General features: G+C 39.6%; 2 protein-coding genes and 1 long non-coding RNA gene across 4 annotated transcripts in view; 2 read left to right on the top strand and 1 right to left on the bottom strand.

Annotated features, from left to right (window-relative positions):
• The window catches only part of Arih1 (ariadne RBR E3 ubiquitin protein ligase 1), a 107903-nt gene extending 103578 nt beyond the window's left edge, over window positions 1-4325 (top strand). For both annotated transcript variants that reach the window (XM_050151840.1, XM_050151839.1), the window contains 3 exons: window positions 115-375; window positions 2081-2193; window positions 3532-4325. In XM_050151840.1, coding sequence (XP_050007797.1) covers window positions 115-375; window positions 2081-2193; window positions 3532-3616 — 459 coding nt within the window. In that variant the 3' untranslated portion in view covers window positions 3617-4325. The remainder of the gene's footprint in view (window positions 1-114; window positions 376-2080; window positions 2194-3531) is intronic.
• Window positions 4326-6111: 1786 nt separating this feature from the next.
• Window positions 6112-19644, bottom strand: LOC126507443 (uncharacterized). The gene is made up of 2 exons (XR_007593528.1): window positions 19580-19644; window positions 6112-10176 (listed from the first exon to the last, which is right to left on the bottom strand). It is a non-coding gene; the product is annotated as an uncharacterized lncRNA (long non-coding RNA).
• Window positions 19515-20407, top strand: part of Bbs4 (Bardet-Biedl syndrome 4) — a 36733-nt gene continuing 35840 nt past the window's right edge. The window contains exon 1 of the mRNA XM_050151838.1: window positions 19515-19742. Within this exon, the coding sequence (XP_050007795.1) occupies window positions 19530-19742 (213 nt within the window). The 5' untranslated portion in view covers window positions 19515-19529. The remainder of the gene's footprint in view (window positions 19743-20407) is intronic.

The raw sequence follows: 20407 nt of genomic DNA, 5'->3' as shown, positions 1-20407 counted from the left end.
CTGCGTGAGGTGCTATCACATTGTTGCTTAATTATACACCAGCTTTTGTACATGATACATGCTATATATTTATATGTCATAATTACAAGACCTTTATTTTTCTTACTGGGTCAGCGATCTAGGGCAGCCCTGCAGAGGTACCTGTTCTACTGTAATCGCTATATGAACCACATGCAGAGTCTACGCTTTGAGCATAAGCTGTATGCTCAGGTGAAGCAGAAGATGGAGGAGATGCAGCAGCACAACATGTCCTGGATCGAGGTGCAGTTCCTGAAGAAAGCAGTCGATGTCCTCTGCCAGTGTCGTGCCACACTTATGTACACTTATGTCTTCGCTTTCTACCTCAAAAAGAATAACCAGTCCATTATCTTTGAGGTAGGATTAGTTCCTGGACGGGGGAAAGGCCAATTTTTCATAAGCCCTTTCTATTTAAAAAAAAATATAGGTAAAAAATATGAGAAACCTTTTTGTTATCTTAAATTGTATCAGATTTAAGTGGTTTAGCCAGCTAGTTAACTGTGCTAGCACTATAGTCAGCCCTCAATTTGAATGTACATTTATCATGGATTAGCGCTGTAGACTTGCCACAGATTATTTCCCCTCTTATCTCATTCTCCCCCTGGTGGTTTTCCTTTTTGTTGTTGTTGTTGTTGTTGTTGTTTTCTGAAGTTTTTATTTGTTTTGTCTTGTCTTATTTTTTGAGAGGAGGGCTTAGCGCTGTAGTATAGACTGCTCTCAAACTCAAAGAGATATCCCTACTTCCCGAACATTGGGAGGCACACCCAGCTTGTGCATCAATCTTACAGAATCTATATTTGAAAAATTAGAAAAGCCCCCCTTTTTAGCCATCACGTCAACACTAAAGCTAACTACCATGTTAACTTCTAATAATAAGGCTTATTAAGAACTTTTGATGTGCCAGGCATTGGTGGCGCACACCTTTAATCCAGCACTTGGGAGGCAGAGGCAGGTGGGTCTCATTAATTTTAGAGACCAGCCTGGTCTACAAAGCGAGTTCCAGGATAGCCAGGACTATTACCCAGAGAAACCTTGTCTTGAAAAACAAAAACAAACAAAAACAAACAAACAAAAAAAAAAAACCGCAAGAAACCCAACAAAAGAACTTTAGATGTGCCAGGTGCTGAATAAGCAATTTATATGAATTGTGTCACTTAAGCCTCATAATATCCTAGGATGGTAAGGGTTCCACTCTCATCTAAAATAGAGAATAGCAGGGGTTGATGGCTCATGCCTGTGTAATCCCAGCATTCAAGAAGCAGAGGGAGGCACATCTCTGTGAGTTGAAAGCAAGCCTGGTTCTAGTCCACCCAAAACTACATAGTGAGACCCTGTCTCAAAAATAAAAGGCAGCAACAGCAAAAAGTGATGCATAGAATACTGATCTTGCTTATGGTGTAAAATAGATTTATCCACCTGGATATGATGACACATGCTTTTAATCTTGGAACTCCAGAGGCAGAGGGAGGCAGATCTCTATTGGTTGGAGGTCAGTTTGATTTATATAGAGAATTCTGTGCCAGCCAGGGTTACATTCACGGTAAAGACATGGTCTTTTAAAACAATAACAAAAGACTGTATATATTTAAAGTTATGCAGATGGCTGCGATGCAACCAAATATGGGCAACAATAAGGTTTTTTAAGTTTTAATTTTTTAGTTTTCAAAAAGAGCAGCTCTCAGATATAAAACATTGTAAAGACTTTCTCACATTGTCCTCACTGTTATTCTAGAGGTTAATGGTTGAATCTCTTTTCTAACATTTTTAAAATTGTTCTTGGCTAGAAAATTATTACAGGTGAAAGCCACAAAGAGCTTTACTAGTTAAAAAATGACCGTCTGTGCTGGGCGTCGAGTCCCAGCACTGTGAGTTCAAGGCCAGCTTGCTCTCTACAAAGCTAGTTCCAAAGACAGCTAAGGCTGTTACAAAGAATCTCTATCTTGAGCCCCCACCCCCCCATGATTATCAGTGTTGAGAGTAAGTGTATAGTCCTCAAACTAGCTAAACTTGGTTATATTTTAGCTTGATTTTGAAGCCAGAATTTCTATTCTTTTTCTTTCAGAATAATCAAGCAGATCTAGAAAATGCCACAGAGGTGCTTTCGGGCTACCTCGAACGAGATATTTCCCAAGATTCTCTGCAGGATATAAAGCAGAAAGTCCAAGATAAGTACAGGTGAGATTTTTATAGCTGGTGAGTAAAATATTCTGCCAGTGGTGAGATTTTGTATGTTTGACTGTGGTTCTGTGTGTCCCAGATTGCTTCTGTCGATTGGGCAAAAAGTTGCAGGGAGGAGACTGATCAAAAATAGAAGAGAAACCTAGCCATGTATTCTAATGGCTGATTCTTTTTCAGTTGAAATCCCTACACCATAGAGAAGAAAGACTTTAAAAGGAATAAGTAGCCATTAGCAATGAGGGGGTGATCACGGGGTGTTGGTTTTATCCAGGGACTCTTTCTGGGTCATGCTTCTTTACAAGTGAATTATGCATTCTTTTTAGAGTTTTTGTTAGCTTTTATCTTTAGGATAAATTTAGCTCAGGGGTAAATAGTTCAAGATTGGATGATTCCTCAACATAAAGCTTTCTTTCAGTGTGTTTTTTTCATATGCTTGTATTTCTTTTTAAAAATGAGGTTTTTTTTTAAATATATATATATATATATATATGGGTGGGTGCATGTGTTTGGATATCCAAAGAGGCCAGAAGAGGGTGTCATATTACCTCGTGCTAGAGTTATAGGCAGTTGTGAACCACCATTATTGTGGGTTCTGGGAACTGAACGTAGATCCTCTAGAAAAGCAAGAAGTGCTCTTTACCACTGAGCCATCTCATCATCCCCTGATATCTTTTTAATAGTGCTAAGGGAACCGGAAATTTGGAAGGGAAGGCCTGGATATTTAATCTCAATATATTCACTTGTGTTTTTAGAGTTAATCAGGACTTTATAGATGGCCCATGAAATTAAGCTTTTGGCGGGGGGAGTTAGTTTTTGAGAAAGGGATTCTTTGTATAAAACCTCTGACTGTCCTGGAACTTCTTTTGTAGAACAGACTGGCCTTGAACTCAGTAGAGATGTAGCTACCACAGTCCAACTGAAATTCTTTATAATTTATGCAACTATGGGTTTTAATCATTGTTTCTAGGCTCAGTCACATCTTCTAAAACATGAGGGCTCTAAAATAATTTCCTGAGCCGGAAATCTGAGTTTGAAAAAAAATAATTTTGGGCTGGAAGAATAGATCAGTGGTAGAGTGTTTGTTTAGCATGCACAGGGTCCTGGGTTTGATTTCCACCAGTGAAAGAAACCAGAAAACAGTCCTTAAAACAGTTAGAAGTAGTTTGATGTGTCTGTACAGATAAATCATAGTAATAGCAGGTGCTTATTTCAAAGTCTGGGCAAACTATAGGAGTAGTACTTTTTAAAAGTGGGTAAAATGCCTCTTTTTTTTTTCATTATCAGAGGCTGGATGACAAGTTGTTTTGTTTTGTTTTGTTTTCTCTTTGATTACAGATACTGTGAGAGTCGACGAAGGGTTTTGTTACAGCATGTGCATGAAGGCTATGAAAAAGATCTTTGGGAGTACATTGAGGACTGAGAATGGCCCTGCATAAAATGAACTCTGAAAACTTTACCATCTAGAGTGCTCATGCAATTAAAACAAACACAAACACAAACAAGGAGGCACTAAGCCTATTCTGACACCGCTGGTCTGTAGTACCAGAATTCTGTTTTGTTAACGGAAAGTTTAAGTAAATTATATTGTAATAAAAAAGGTAGATAAACCATTGTACAACAGTATTCTAGGCCGCCAACAAAGTGTGACAGACACACAAAAAGCCCTCCAACTTTAACTTGTAACGTAGCTTCATTCTCAAAGCTGACTTCCTTTTTCTTTTTCCTGAGTGTAGTACAGTTAAAATTTCAGATAGCTCCTTGACACTGCTTTTCATGTCCAAATCAGCCATTTTGTTGTACTTTGGTAAAGGACCTCTTCCCCTTCCTCCCCTGCACATATACCACACACAGTTGGACTCACTTTCTCTCATACCCTAAGGTCATGAGTGAATAATGATTATTAGCTACTTGTAAAGGAAATTCTTGGGAGGGGGAATGGGGTAGGCAACAAGAGGATTAAGCAAAAAACACAAAAACTTTGTATATGACTTTTAAAACAAGAGGACAACACAGTATTTTTCAAAATTGTATATAGCGCATATGCATGGATAAAGCAAGCGTGGCACGTGTTTGCATAATGTTTAATTACAAAAATATTTATTCTTTAAAAAGCTTCAAGATTATGTCTATTTGCTGTGCATTTTCTTTCAGTTGGCTTTATCTTTCTAGGGTTGGGGTTGGGATAAGGGTATGTTTGTTAAGCACCTCTGCAAGACCTAACTAGAGTGCTTCAGTTTCCCTTTCCTGAGGTCAGTTTGCCCTTTCTGGTTTGGTTCTGCCTTTTGCTGGCCATGGGCCTCATGCCTTGAATTCCCAGCTTCTAGATGTAGAACAAGGAAGTCAAGTCCTGAGCAAATGCCGTGGCCTGTTAAAGACTACAAGTGGTTTTGTTGCTTCACCTCATGAATGATCCTGTCCCAACTACTCTTCCTGTGTGGCCTTGATGCCCATGTAATACGCAGGGCTGTAGGCTTTCTAGGCTCCCCATCACGTCTGGAGGAAGCATTTCAAAATTTCTTTTCCTGTTTTATTTTTCCTGAATTGCTGCTTTGAGCCTTTTAAATTTTTAGTTATGGCTCGTTTCTCATCCCTTCTTTATGTTAGGGTGTTGAATACAATGTTTTCACTTTAAGTATAAATAAATAGCCATTCACTTAGTTTGAGATTGTGAATTTTAAATGGTGGATATTGAAATTGCTTGTGTGTGTTACGGTGGGTTCAGTTTGAAGGCAAACACCACTGGAACATTGATACTCCCATCCAGTGCATTTGAGTAGGAATCACTGAGTTTGCTTCTTTTCTATTGTCAGCATATAGGAGAATTAATAATGCATTTTAGCTGTGATGTCCATTTTTATGAAATTTCTACTAAAAAGCTATGTTAAAAGTAAAGGATGGTGGTGGTTTTATTAACTATATACCTGTTTAGGCCATTCTGCCTGTGGTATTTTTCAACAGGTCAGCATCCCTAAGACTGTCAGTTTTATATTTGAGTGCAGAGTGAACTAGGCAACTAGATCAAGAGGTATAACTATTAAATGCCAGTTTTGGCTGAGGACCTCTTTGTCTTCCTTTAACTGTCTTGTGCCTAGGGAGTGTTTACCATTTGTGAGGCAGCTGTGTCTGTTCTTGCATTGTACATCTTATTACTCCATTGGGAAGTAGGTTCACTTTCCTCTGGCTTTTTGCCTAAGTTAGGCTTTGCTGAATCACCCTACTTTTCCTTTTAGAAAGGTTGTTACATGAGATGTACTTGCAACTGTTCTTTTCCCATCAAAAATCAGTGAATGTTTGCTGAGTATATTATGCTGCTTTCTTAAACTACTTGTCGCTTTAGGATCAACTTTACATCTTTTTTCTTCCCTTTCCTTGTCACCTCAGGTGCAAATCTGAACTCATGTCTGCTTTTCAATTTTCTCTTTGCCCTTTCTTTTTCCCCATTATCCATCTGACTTTTATTTTAAATAATTGCATCAATCTTAAAAAAATATACATTTATCAAAACCAACGAGATTTCAAAGAAAGCTCAAAGTAAGTTCCTTTTCCTGGTGACTTTGAAAAGCAACCAGAATTGTCAGATATATGTGGTCCCTTAAACTGCTTTGTGTATGTAGTGTTTTAAAACAGTTAACTTTGCAGTATCTAGGTCTGAGTGTCCTAAGTCCTCTTTACACCCTGCCCTTGAAACAAGTATCCAAAAGAGTGTGTGTGTGCACCTTATAGTCTCAGTCCCCGCCCATGGAGGGATAGTGCAGTTGGTGACACTTTCTAGTCCCAGTGCTCACATGGGAACTGAGGGTATTGCACTCATAATTTGTGTGGATCAAGGTGAATTGGCCTTTCTGCTACATCCAAGCTTTTAACAACCGTCTCCATATCTAAGAGTTTCCAGAATTTAACTGCTTTTGTTAGTAGCTTCAGTGCCCCCCGCTGGGATAGGCAAGCCATATTGTTAGACAGCTTCCCTATTTGACCTACCTAAGTCTCTCAGAGGGCTCTACTTACAGTAAGCACCAGGGTCTCCTTGTGTTTTTGAGGTCAGTTACATTGTAGGTGCATGCTTCATTTGAACAATTCATTGAGCAACAGGTGAACTTTTCAATGATTTCTAATAAAATTTTGATCCAAAGCTCAGGAGACATAAAATTGTGGTAAATGGAGTAGCATATAACATCACCAGACTCTAAATTCTTTGTAATTTGCTGCAACCCAGATTGTATATGTTTTATGTGTGTTTAAATAAATATATTAAAGACACACGTGTATACATACATACCAGTAGATCCAAGACTGACTGACTTGGTTTGATATGGTTGAATCTGCAGTGTAATGTGTGGTTCACCTGTGATTAGGAGTTGAAACTTAGAACAAGAGAGTTAAAGGATTTAATGTAACATTATTTTAGCCACGTATCCCAATATAGAGCACTTGGGGGATGGGATGGGGTGGGTTGGTGAGACAATCAGATCGATAAATTGATTAAATGCTCCTAACCCTGTAATTTTGTGCATAGAGCACCTTGTGCTGTGGAAATAACTGTTCTTAGATTTTCATTGTAACTGGACTGTTCAGGTTGCCCAGAGGGAAAGAACATTCCTAATTCTAATAAAATAAACGTTTATTTTGTTATTCCATTAGTTACTTATGTTTATTTTTATAGTTGAAAACAGATAACTTAGGTGGATAACAGCCACCTGTATAATGTGCCTTATTCACTGTTCCTGTTTAATATAAACTGTCAAGTATTGGTTCAGGTCCTAGGTAGGGAACTGTGAATGAGACCATCCCCAACACTTAATTTGGCTAATGAAACTTTCAGAAGTACTTCTGAAAGCTTTCTGGCTTCCTAATTGCAAACACTGGATTTAGATATGATATTTAAAAATTTAAAGCATTATTCTCAGCCTCAAAAGTACTTCACCTTACTTATAGAAGCTGATGGTCCCTATAAAGTAGACTCAAAGCTGCAGATGCTTCTGGATATTGTTAATGTTAGATACTGTAACTAAGTCCAGACTTCAGGACAGTTGAGTCTTATCCTATCCAGTCTAACCGTCTGTCATTTTCATCTTCAAAGCACTTACTCTAAAACAAGTGGAGTAAAGATTGCTATTTTCACAGAAATGGAAAATAAGAAAAGGATTAAATAACTTGCCTAAAGTTTCACAATTCTATGTAGGACCCAAGCAGCATTCAACTACCTCTGTCTGTACCATTTTCTTATTCTGGTCTTAGAATGATGTAATGTCCAGGACAAGAAATGGCTTTTAATGCTGTGTTTCTAAACCATACTTTGACATTAGTAATGCATGACAGTGCTCCTTCCAGAGGGTTACTGTTTCATACACCATTGTAGTCCTGATTTCCTCTAGAAACCAGTGGTGACTAGAAAAGAGCCCTTCCCCACTGACAGATTTGGCAGCCAGACCACATATGACAGTTGAGAATAGCATAGTGTAACTATTTATAGGCTATTTGCAGTTGACCTTGAATATGGATAGCCTTCTGGGACTTGCTAAAAGGTTTCTTTTATACATGATAACTGAAAATGCAGAGAGCAGCAGCTAATGTTTTCTTTTTAGTTCTTTTAAAGACCAGATCTTAGCCAGGAAGTGGTGGCACACACCTTTAATTCCAGCACTCAGGAGGCAGAGGCAGGCAGATCTCTGTGAGTTTGCGGTCAACCTGGTCTACAGAGTGAGTTCCAGGACAGCTAGGGAAACCCTGTCTCAAACAAACTAAAAACCTTAGGTAGCCCAGTTGAGTCTTGAGTCTAGAACTTAGGTAACCAAGGATGGCCTTGAACTGCTGATCATCCTGCCTCTGTCTCCAAGTGCTAGAATGACAGGCAGGTACCACTAAATCCAGTTGAGCATTTGATCTCAGCATTTATCCCTGCAACTGTAGAGTCTGGTAGTTTTGAATTTTGGGTTTTTTGTTTGCTTTTTCAGGGGTGTTGTTTGTTTTCCTGTTTTTGTTTGTTTGTTTTTGTATTACCTCAGAGTCTCAGCACACTATAGCCCAGGCTGACTTCCAATTTAAAACTTTTCTTCCTGCCTCCTGGGTGCTGGGATTACAGGTGTGTACTACCACACCTATCACCTTGGGTGGTTTTTTTTTTTTTTTTTTTTTAAATGGGAAATCTTGGCTCCTTCAGAAATGAAAAATGTGGACTGTTAAGATTTCTTTTTCCATTTTTCTTTGGGGAAGTTAGTATATATTTTAAAGAATGTACATTGTTTTTCAAGTTAAACTAGCCCACCTAATAGCCTAGAAGCCCTCAATTGAAAGTCAATTCTAAGAATAAAAGAAACTTTGACATTTTCTCGGTACATGTGTGTCGTGTGTATGTGTCTGAGACAGAGGGAGAGAGAGACCTACTATCTTTCTCAAGCATTTAATGAGGAGTAACACTGCTTTCTTGGACAAAATTTGGTTGGGGCCATGGGTGGTTTTCACTGTTGTTGCCAAGTTATAAAACAGTCTTCACTTTGGTACTTAGCATCTCTGACAATGCATCCATCCATGAGGGATTCAGGGATCTCAAACTCAAATGTATACCTAATCGTGTAAATAGGGTACATTACTCCCACTCGAGCTGAATTCTAAGAATACTGTCAGGAGTTCATAGTTTCCATGCTTGTCTGATTCCACATTCTTTTATGTTGGTTTTTTTTAAAATTAGGAATATTGTGGGGATCAAAATGGGTAAAATAAATCCTTTTATAAAACAAATCATAAATATTTAAGTTTCCTATTAGGACAAAACACCATGACCAAGGCAACATCCAAGAGAAAGTGTTTAATCGGGCTTACAGTTTGAGATGGTTAGAGCTCATGATGGCTGAGGGTTCACATCTTGATCCTCAAGTAGGAGGCAGAGGGAGTACACTGGGAATGATGACATGAGATTTTTGGAATGGAATAGCCTGCCCTGAGTGACATACCTCCTCCAAGGCACATGTCTCCTAAGTATTGAAATAATGAGCCTATGTGAATCATCATTGTCTAAATCACCAGTTACCTTTCCCATTTCAGTGAAAGTGGATAGTCATCCCCATTAATTAAATTGCTTCAATACAGCATTGGGCACTGGAGGTTCAACAGTCCACTGAAGGGGTCTGTCAATTTGTGTGAAGCTGTTAACCAAGGTTGTTCATGCAAATGGGTGGCCCTGTAACCCAGCCAGTTACCAAGTGGAGTCACATCTGGCCACTTGACACTATTCAGATAGCCTTAGCAAAGTACCTGCTGGGGCTTAAAGACTTCTAATATTAGGTTTTTCTAGGAACTCGGTGGCAATTTTTTTGTTGAAAACTTCAGATAAACCAGCAATTTCTCATATTTAGGAGCCACCCTATTTTAATGAGTTAAGAAGTAATAGAACCTTATATTTTCAGACCCTTAAAGATTGCCAATCCTGACATGATGACATCGGCTCTATATGCATAGAGTAACATTTCCCGAGGACTACTTTGTGCCTTAACTAGCACCTGTAAAGTTCCTCACTGACTACACTGTGGATGTGGCTCATTAACTTTGCAAGCTCCTGCAGTCTGCCAGAAAAGGCAAAAAGTCAAGATTGCTTATACAGAGTAAAACAGTGCTGTACAAGTCACACCAGTAGCTTTTGAGTCTTACGCTGTGGAGATCCAGCTCTCTGGAGGAGCTGGTTCAGACAGAGATTCACGAATTTGTATCCTAAAACTTTAAGGGACCCTATCAACAAATGAATACTGTAGCTTGCTGCTGCTACTGTTGGTACCATTCCTTGGGGTATAATATAAAATAATGCCTTGCCCTTACAGATGACCTTGTGGGCTTACCTGGGCAGCAGACATTCTAATGAGATGCTCCAAAGTCGTCAAGTACATTCTCTCTCAGATCATTTATAACTTCATTGCTGCTATTCTTGGTATGAATGATGTTTGCTTATTAATAAATTCCTATCACATATCCTGGCTTGTGGTTCATTTCTACCTGTATAAGACAAATAGAATTTTTAATAGAAAAATATTACCTAAATTTTCACATGATTTGGAAAAGATGTACTCTCAACATTTTACTTAGTGTGAGGCAGGATCTTGCTATAATTACATATAGGTCCAGGCTGGCCTCTTAAGTTGCAACCCTCTTGGTGCTGGGGTTTTAGGTATGTCCCACTATTCCCTGTCTAGGGAGTGATTTGGAATACTAAAGATCATGACGGTAAACACCAGAGAATATGCTTCGAGAAGGGTGGTAATACTGTTCTCTATGCCTTCTCCCTCCCAGAATTTGTTATTTTGACTAGCTTGCAATAAGGCCAACAAAATAAGTAGTTTAAAGAACTCCGTGATGTATTGTAAAAATCAGATGAGTAATGTCAGTGCCTCAGTGACCAAATGTTAGCATACTAACTCATGGGATCAGATGGTTGGTTCCAGGAAACTGCTTCGTAGATTGCAAATGCTGTTTATTTAAAGGACACTGAGTATGTCTTTAAGATAAATTTCATAATCTGGGGCCTTGCCCTAAGTAGATGAGAGCCCACAAAACACTGAAGAAAACAGAACTGGAAACACATGCTCCTGAAATAGGACTTCCATATCTATCATGTGTTTAACTGGCTATACTGTACACATCTTATGTTTAGTTGGATATTTTAAGAACTGTGTACAAGTGTAATCAAAAATGATGCAGGAGAATACTATTAAGCTCTCTTTAAAGTCATATTTGAGGCCCCTTTCCAGTGCTCTCTTGCTGGCTTTAGCCACTCAAGATCAGTCCTGAGCTTCATATAAATGGGTCATATGTACTTGGGTGGTTAATTTATAATGCCTTAAAGATTCTTTAAATTAATGTTAGATCATTCTGTGTAGTACATATTATACATAATACCAGTTTCTCAAATTTCCTACTAATAACTTGTTTCCTAATTAGGGGCAACATGAGTTTTTAATTTTTTTTTAAATATTGATTTATTTATTATGTATGCAACATTCTGCCTCCATGTATGCCTGCACACCAGAAGAGGGTGCCAGATCTCACTACAGATGGTTGTGAGCCACCATGTGGTTTCTGGGAATTGAACTCGGGTCCTCCGGAAGAGCAGTCAGTGCTCTTAACCACTGAGCCATCTCTGCAGCCCCCAAGTTTTTAATTTTTTGAAGTCGTCATGTGTATGGGTGTTTTGCCTGAATATAGGTCTCTATTTTTGGAAGGCTCTGTATCCCCTAGAACTAGAGTAATAGATGGCTGTAAGCCTCCATGTGGATAATGGGTCCTCTTGCAAGAGCAGCCAGTGCTCTTAACCAATGAGCCATCTCTGCAGCCCGTACTATGATGTTTTTAGATACATGCTTTCTTTTCTCCTGGTTAAATATCTAGTAGTAAGGCATTGCTGGGTCACATGGTTACTTTATATATAAGGTAATAAACTGTCCTATACAAAAGGTCCATCATTTTGTATGCCTATGAGTGATGTATGCAATCTCTAGTTTCTCCATATCTAAACATTTCCTGTTGTCAGTGGTTTGTTTTTGAGACAGGAGTTTGTGTAGCTCAGGCTGGGCTTGAATTTAAGATGCTCCTACCTCAGCCTCCTGAGCACAAGGATTATAAGGATGCAACACCACATCTAGCTCTATCACTGTTTACTTTTTATACTAGCCATCTTAGTGGGTAGGAAATTTACGTAATTTTAATTTCTGTTATTTTCCCTTGGTGATATATACTCCATTTTCAAGGTTGGAATGATGTTGAGTGCTTGCCTAGCCTGTATGAAATACCTAGGATCTGGGATGAAAGTTGTGACAATTATTGTTTTACATTATTGGGCATTAAACCTGCCCTTGTGCATGGTAGACCTACTTTTTATTTCATTTTATTTATTTTGACACAGGGTCTTGTTATTTTGCCCAGCTGGCTTCAAATCCCTGGGCTCAAATGATCTTCCTATTTCAGCTCCTGCTGTTTCTGAGACTGAAGCCTCTGTGCTATGGTGTCCAGCTTGTAATTTTTTATTTTGACTTTTATACATTTTGTGATTTATGATTTTATGAGTTTAGTGTCATAATTGAACTCATAATCCAGCATGTTTTCTGCTGGAAATTTAACGATGATCCATCTCAAGTTAATTGTTTAAACTTTTATGGTGCTTTACATTTAGGTGATCCAAAGCTCGAGGTTGATTTCTGTTAAGAGAACCATATTTTTTTTCAACATGGACATTCAGTTCCAGCAGCTTATTTAAAGGGTTTCTATCTCCCATTAGCTCTAGGTTGGCATTTAGGTTGAAACTCAGGTTGAAAATCTTGATAGGTTGCATTAAAATCAGGTCAGTTTAGGAAGAATATTTTATTAGGGATGAGCTTAACTCTGTCTATGAACATGGTATATATCTTGCCATTTATGTTTTTGTTTACTTTTTTTCTGCTTGTGTTTTGAGGTAGGGTCTCAAGTAACCCATGTTGGCCCTGAATTTATTATATGTAACTGGAAATGACTGTGAATGCCTCAAGTACTAGGGTTGCAGGCATGTGTGCCATGCTTAGCTATTTAGGATTTCTTAATTTTTTTTCTAGTAGTCCTTTGTAGTTTCCCTTAGTTTTTGCTCTTGGGTATTTGAAAATAATACACGCATACACACACACACATACACACGCAGTCCATTTAGTTTTTTTTTTTATTTTGTTTTTAGACAGGATCTCATGCTTGTAGCACAAGCTATCCTTGAACTCAAATTTTCCTGCCTCAACCACTTGAGTACTATTGTTATAGATGTAAGTGACCATGCCAGGCTGATTTTTATTTAAAAATTCTAATTTTTAAATGCCATTTTTATTTTTGCTGTTATAAAGAAATAAAACTGATCTTACATATTGATCTTGAAGCCATTTACTAAACCTATTAGTTCTAGAAATAGCTCAGTGGGTTACAAATATGCAAAATCATTTCTGCAAATGATGTTTTTACTTTTGTTTTTTCATATTTTTATTTTGCCTGTGTAGGGGCATACATACCACAATACATGTGTGGAGATCAGAGGACAATGTTCTTTTCTTCCACCTTGCTGAGGTAGTGCCTATTGTTTCTGATGTTGGCTGCGTGACTCCATGTGTGATAACCCACCACTTCTAACTTTTTACAAGGGAATTGAACTCAGGTTGTCAGGTTTGTTGCAGCAGCAGTTTTTATCTTCTGGACAATCTCCATGTTCCCCCTTTGGGTTGTATGCTTATTTTGTTTTGCCCTTCCATCCTGGTGCTAAAATCTAGTACAGTGCTAGAAAAATGTCACAGCGACTTTCTGGTTCTGTTCCCAGAATCAGAGATAAGGATTTTTTATTTTTTTATTTCATTTTTTGGTTTTGGAGACAGGATTTCTCTGTAGCTTTGGAGCCTGTCCTGGAACTACCTCTTGTAGACTAGGCAGGCCTTGAACACATAGAGATCCACTTGCCTCTGCCTCCAGAGTGCTGGGATTAATGACGTGCCCCACCATCCAGCTTAGAAGTATTTTATTGGGTTTTTATTAAGTATGATTTAGTGGTAAGTTTTTTGTTGTCGTTGTTGTTTTGTTATTTTTCAAGACAGTGTTTCTCTGTATAACGGCCATAGCTGTCCTTTAACTAGCTTTCTACAAAGGCTGACCTCGAATGCAGAGACCCGCCTGCCTCTGCCTCCCAAGTGCTGGGATTAAAGTTGTGCGCCACCACTGCACAGTTCTAGTGGTAAATTTTTTAAATATATGTACCTTACAAACCTGTAGGAGTTCATTTCTTTCTGTATTTTACTGAGCATTTTTATTAGGAAGCATTGCTAAATTTTTTAAAAGTTTAAGCTGCAGGCTGTACTCTAGTTACTGTCCAGTCTGCTGCCTGCCTATCTGCAGGCCAGTATAGTCTATTTAAAGGGAGGGTTAAGATGACTCAGCAGGTAAAGTGGTGCATGCTGCTGAATCTGATGGCCTGAGTTCCATCCCCAAGACACACAGGGTAGGAAAGAACCAGTTTCGGCAAGTTGTCCTCTCACATCCACACACATCATGTATAGGCTTCTCCTAGTGAAGAGATAAATGTCATTTTTAAAAATGGAGGGGGAAAGGTTTCGGAAGGGGAGAGGAAGAAGAGCCACAGATACATGCATTGTAAAGCTTAAAGTACTCTTGCTACTAAGCCTGGCAGTGGTGGCACACACCTCTGATCCCAGCAGAGTCAAGTAGGTGGACTTCTGAGTTCGAGGCCATCCTGGTCTACAGAGTGAATTCCAAGATAGCCAGGGCTACTCAGAGAAACCCTGTGTTGAAAAACCAAACAAAAAAAACAGTACTCTTTGTTCCCTCTCACTCTACAGTAACACTGCCCAAGGTGATGGGAATATACATTGTACTTAAAAATATGGTAGCTAATTGATGGTTATTGAACACTTAGATGTGGCTAGTATAAATGGAATTTTATTTTCAGTGAATTTATAATTTAAAAACCTAATATGTTCTGTATGGGTCTGTTTAGAACTAGAAATCACATAAATATGTGTGTTGTATATGGTACTTTAATACTTTAATGATTTATTTGCTTTTTATATATATCTATAAACTTTAGAGTACATACTATTATTCTTCCTGGTTTCCAGTAAACCTGAGGTTTCATCTGATCTAATTTCTCAAGTCTGAATGCCAGGGATTAAACCACACTCACTAGGCAGTTGCTCTACCAGTAAATTGTACATCCAGCCCTCCACTCTCTTTTCTCTAGAAATGAATTCTCTGACTTTTCATTGGTGGAAGAATGTATTTCCCTTTTTTTCTTTGTGAGGGCTGTTTTATTTGGATACAGAATTGTTATATTCTGTTTGGGACAGGGTCTCATGTAGCCCAGGCTGGCCTCAGATTTTCTGTGTATTAAGGATAATCTTCTGATCCTCCTGTCGCCCTCCCAAGTGATTATTTTTTGGGTATAGAATTCTCATTCCACGCTAACCTTGTATTCTTTTGGGACTTTAAAGAAGTCATTTAATTGTACTCTGCCCTTGGGTGTTTTGCTCAAGTTTTTACTACCTGTATTCCCCTCCTCCCATGGTTGCAGTTTTGCTGTAGTAGTTTAGCCAGTTGCCTGCGATACATCTAGCTAAGTTTTTTGGTTTGGTTTTCAAAAAGATTTTTGTTTTTCAAGGCAGGGTTTCTCTGTGTAACAGCCCTGGCTGGCTTTGAACTCCGAGATCCGCCTGTCTCTGTTCTTCCAAGGAAGTGGTGAGACTCCGTGTGGGTTCTGAGAATTGATCCTGGATCCTTTGCAAGAACAAGGGCTCTTAACTACTGAGCCAACTCTCCCACCCTAAAATTGTTTTGAGATTTATATATTTTATGTGTTATGAATGTGTTTTGCTTGCACTTAACATTCTTGCACCATATATGTACCTGGTGCTTTATGATGATCAGAAGAGGCTCCCTGGAACTAGAATTATGAACAGTTGTGAACCACCATGTGGGTGCTAGGAACCAACCCTGGGTCCTCTGTAAGAACAAGTGCTATGGGCTGAGCGATGGTGGCGCACACCTTTAATCCCAGTACATGGGAGGCAGAGGCAGGTGGATCTCGTGAGATTGAGGCCAGCCTGGTCTACAGATTGAGTTCCAGGACAGACAAGGCTACCAAAGAAACCCTGTCTCAACAAACTATATTGTATATATATAAACAAAAACGAATGCTCTTAACCACTAAGCCATGTCTCTAGCATGTTTTTGTTTTTAAAGGATTTATTGTTTTTATTTTATGTGTTTGTATATGAAGGACCGTATATGTGCATTACAGAAGCCAGAATGGGTGTCAGATTCCATGTAACCGAGTTACAGGCAGTTGACAGTTGCTGAACTCCAGCCCTCTGAAAGAGCCACGAGTGCTCTTAACTAATGAGCCACTTCTCTGGGTCCAGTAATTTTTTTTTGGTTGTTTGTTTTCGAGATAGGTTTTTTTTTTTTTCTGTGAAACAGTCCTTGCTATCCTAGAACTCACTCCGTAGACCAGGCTGGCCTCAAACTCACTGAAATCCACCTGCTTCTGCTTCCCAAGTGCTGGGATTAAAGGTGTGCACCACCACTGCCCAGTCTGGTAATTTTTATTTTTAATCAACAAATGGAAGCTTATCATATTTTTCTTCACCTTTCCCCTATATAACCTGCAGCTACTTATTTTTTTTACATGTCCAGGAATTTTTACAAGCTAGATAGTATATCTTACAGTAGCATCTCGCTTTGATTCAACTGTCCTTGGTGATGGACATTTGGAGATGTCTAGTATTTTTGTCTTATAAGCAAAGCACTATCTGCTTTGGCTACATTCTCCACTGACTACAGTCATTTGTACTATCATGAAGAGGCAATATTCCATGAAAGATTTTGAAAAATATGAATACTTAGTACTTACTGTGCTTTTAAAGGGGCATTTTCCTACAATGTTGACAGTTAATGGTGTGGGTTCTGGGAAGCCTGAGATGCTAGAGAGATGCCTAGCAGGTGGCTTCAGAACAAAGTTGGCTGAGAACCTTAAAGTCCAGAAATTAAATACTCCAAATAAAGAAATGTAGCTGCAGCTTCTTTAGACTTACACTGGAGAGATGGACATTATGATGCTTAATACCTCTCCTGCCGCCATTAAACAAATGAAGGAATAGCGATTGTTCATAATTCATCCCACAGCTACATAATTTGAACATTCTGATGAGCAGAGCCGCTCTGATGGGAGTTTGCCAAGGGAAACGAAGATGTGCTTGTGACATACTAAACATGCTCTAAGGAATTCCTAGGATTTTTCTTTGAGATATTCTAATTACCTAACTGAAACACTATGTTTGATGCAAACAATTTGAGAAACAAAAGGGGGGATTCTACCTTCTTCCTAAAGTCTGGGGTCAAAGAGAGATGGGTAACATGGGCCAGTGGGTAACAATGTTTGCTGCCAACCCAACGACCTGAATTCCATCCTCCGGACTGACAGTGGAAGGAGAGAACTGACTTCCAAGAATTGTTCTCTGACCACTACATACGTGCCATAGTATATGCACCCCTCCTCATGATAAATAAATGTAAAACATATAATAAAGGCTTCTGCATACTAAAGAATATTATCCTCACAGGGTCCCTTCAAAGGAGGTTTATGTACTGGGGAGCAAGATCATTAACTTGCTACTCACATCCTTAAAGCTCTCCACCTTAGTAACTGGCTGAACAATTCACCCAATTTGCTTTTTGTTTTTTGAGACATGTATAGTCTTGGCTGTACATAATTTGTTTTTGCAGTTAGAAACCTGGCAGTATTCCTTTAACATGAATCTCTTTCCCTCATCCACCAACATTAATTTTTATGGTCATAGATTCTAGATATTTCCTCCATTTCTTTAATGTCTTATATAGACTAGACAGGCCTATCTTGGGTGATCCTCCTGCCTCTGCCTCCTAAATGCTGTGCCACTGTGACCAGCCTTTTTGTTTGGGAGAAAAGGTCTTACCATATAGCCACGCCTAGCTTGGAACTCACGTGTAGCCCACAGTAGCCTCAGATTCATGGCAGTCCTCTGGTTTTCAGCCTTCTCAGAGCTAAGATTGCCAGGCCTGTTTTTCCTCCTTTTTTATTTTTATCTGTTTACTACTATTTTTTGAGACAGCCTTTCATATAGCCAGGCAGGCCGACCTGGACCTCACTATGTTATTAAGGCTGTTCATGAATTTCTGGTCTTTCTGCAGCCTCTCCAGTGCCAGGGTCACAAGTGTGTACCACTAAGCACCCGCTTTTCTATTCTTTTGTACCATCTCTTCTATCCAAGGAAACTAATCTCTCTTAGATTATCAATTCTTGACATTATTCTTTTTTGAAACAGGGTCTCACTATTTTGCCTTGGCTATTCTGGAACTCCCTACTATAGACCAGGCTGGCCTCAAACTCATAAAGATCCACTTGCCTTTACCTCCCAAAGTGCTGGGATTAAATGCTTGCCACTGCACCCTGCTAATTCTTGGCATTCTTAATTCTCCACTCAGTAGTTAACAAGAACTCTTTAACTGTTCATTCTTATCAAGCCATTCCTTACTCAAAACTCTAGTGCCTTCCCACTGCCCTTTATAATAGACTCCCTCACATGGCCTTGGCAGGTCTAATGGCCTTGGTGGGTCTACCCTACTGGACTGTACAACCTCCTCAACCATGGGAACCAACACTTCCTCAATTTTTTCTTTTCCAGCTGTACTGTCCTCCTTTGTGCTGCAAACTAGCCAAGCTTTTTCCATCCTCAGGGTCTTGGCACAATTTCTTTCTCTGCCTTAGAATTCTTCCCTGGTCTGCATGCTTCCTCAGCCTGTTTCCTCCAGCTAATAATGCCTTATTCTTTAGATGTAATTTAAAGTATCAACCTAGAAGAAGCTTGCCTTGCTAGTTTAGGTTGAAGCTCCTGGTTATTTTCTCCTATTGTTCTAGATTTCTTTCTTAGCAGTTCTCACAACCCGAATGCTATGTGATACATTTTGTTAATTTTATCTTTATTACTGGCATAGATAATACATGCATATAGTGTAAAATTAAAAGTTGTAAAGTCTACCTCTGTTCTTTGCATCTCTGCTACCCAGTTCTCTTCCCTAGAGGTAACCACTTTTAGTATCTGAATATTCTTCCAAAAATATTTTCTAATAAGTAACTGTGTGCATATTCTTTATTTTTGCTTTCTCTTTATTAACATAAATACTATATGCATTTTTTGCACGTTGTCATTATCTATTAGTGTACCTTGGCAATTCTTATCATGTAAATAGTTGCCTCTTTTCATGTGCCACATAATATGAACTTCTTATAATTTATTTAATTTCTACTGTTGGGTATTTAGGTTGTTTCTCAAGCTTTGGTTTATTCCAAACAATGACACATTGGATATCTTTGTATGTAAAGCCATGTTTCATGTCTATACGTATAGAATAAATTCCTATAATTGAAACACTTTGGTTAAAGGTTATGTGTATTTTTAATTTTTTTTTTTTTAGTTGCTAAACGCCTGTTGAGAGCTTGACCAATTTGTTTCCACTGGTGAAGAAAGCATGTTTTCCTCACAAATATGTCGGTGACAAATTTTGTTGTCAACGTGAGATAGATCAAATCTTGGAAACATACCCTTGCATATTCCTCTTCCTGGTAGTTTTATTTTCGTATGTTTAGGAGCTACTTATATTTATTGAGTGAACTGTTTTCTTCATAAACTTTGCTTCGTTATCTAATATCTGACTGACATGTTACACTCTAAAGTCATCCAGACCGGTGCAGAGATCATGTCTGACCTCCGGCTGCGAGTTCCCTCACCTTTTCCTTCCGAGCTATGCCCTCTGTGGTCATGTCACACTATGGAGACGCCAGGAGTTTACTAACCTCACCGCCGGGGCCTTCCTCTCGGCAACCTATTTCCTGGCTCGGGTTCCTCCTTCCTTCCCCGGTTTACGACTTCCGGCTCTGCTGGCTGTCGGGGAAACGGTTGGCTTCCGGTCGCGCAGCGGTGGGCGGAGCCAAGATGGCTGAGGAGAAATTTAGGATGGTAAGCGCTGAGGTTCTGCGGTTCAGTGACCGCCTCAGGGCGGGGCCCGGCTGGGCGGTGAGGCCGGGCGGGGAGCCGAGGCCGGGCGAGGCGGACGCCGAGGCGCTCGTCGTGGCCGTGGGGGATGCGACGCGGCCAGGTCGCGCTCCCCGCCAGGCTGGGCGAGTGCCAGGCTGTGTAGCGCTTGGTCTGTATCGGGACTGCTCCTCCGCTCGGGCAGAAGAGAGCGGTTTTCACTGGTGATGGCTGTTTTTCCTGCTCTGTAGGTTTTTTGTTTTTCCTGGGGAGGGCGTACGCACCTTCGCTAGACAGTTTTTGATAACCGTGGATTCGAAATTTGATAGGACGGAGCCCATGAGCTCTCAGCGCTCCTGCCCTCTCACTGCGACTGGCCCTTGTTTCCCCTTGTGGTTATGTTTTGGAAATGAGCTCTTTCAGACTCAGCTGTTTAAATTAAGCTTTGGTTAATTTTACAGACAGCCTACGTGAATTCAGGCTGACCCAGTAGTAGTTGGCTTTTTGCATCCCTGTACATCTCTCATGTCCTTGCTTGTTTGTGCGGGTCTTGAATGCACATAGTACTTGCCAGTTAGTCCAGGCTGCTTTCGGATTTACCACAATCCTATGGCCTTCATCTCCCTAGTGCGGGGGTTACAGGAGTACGT

The sequence above is a fragment of the Alexandromys fortis genome, unplaced genomic scaffold, assembly GCF_014885135.2.
Source record: "Alexandromys fortis isolate MF-2015 unplaced genomic scaffold, M_Fortis_MF-2015_v1.1 scaffold_70, whole genome shotgun sequence".
Classification (NCBI taxonomy): Eukaryota; Metazoa; Chordata; class Mammalia; order Rodentia; family Cricetidae; genus Alexandromys; species Alexandromys fortis.
Note: the sequence above shows the minus strand (reverse complement) of the source record. Positions and strands in the feature narration are given on the sequence as shown.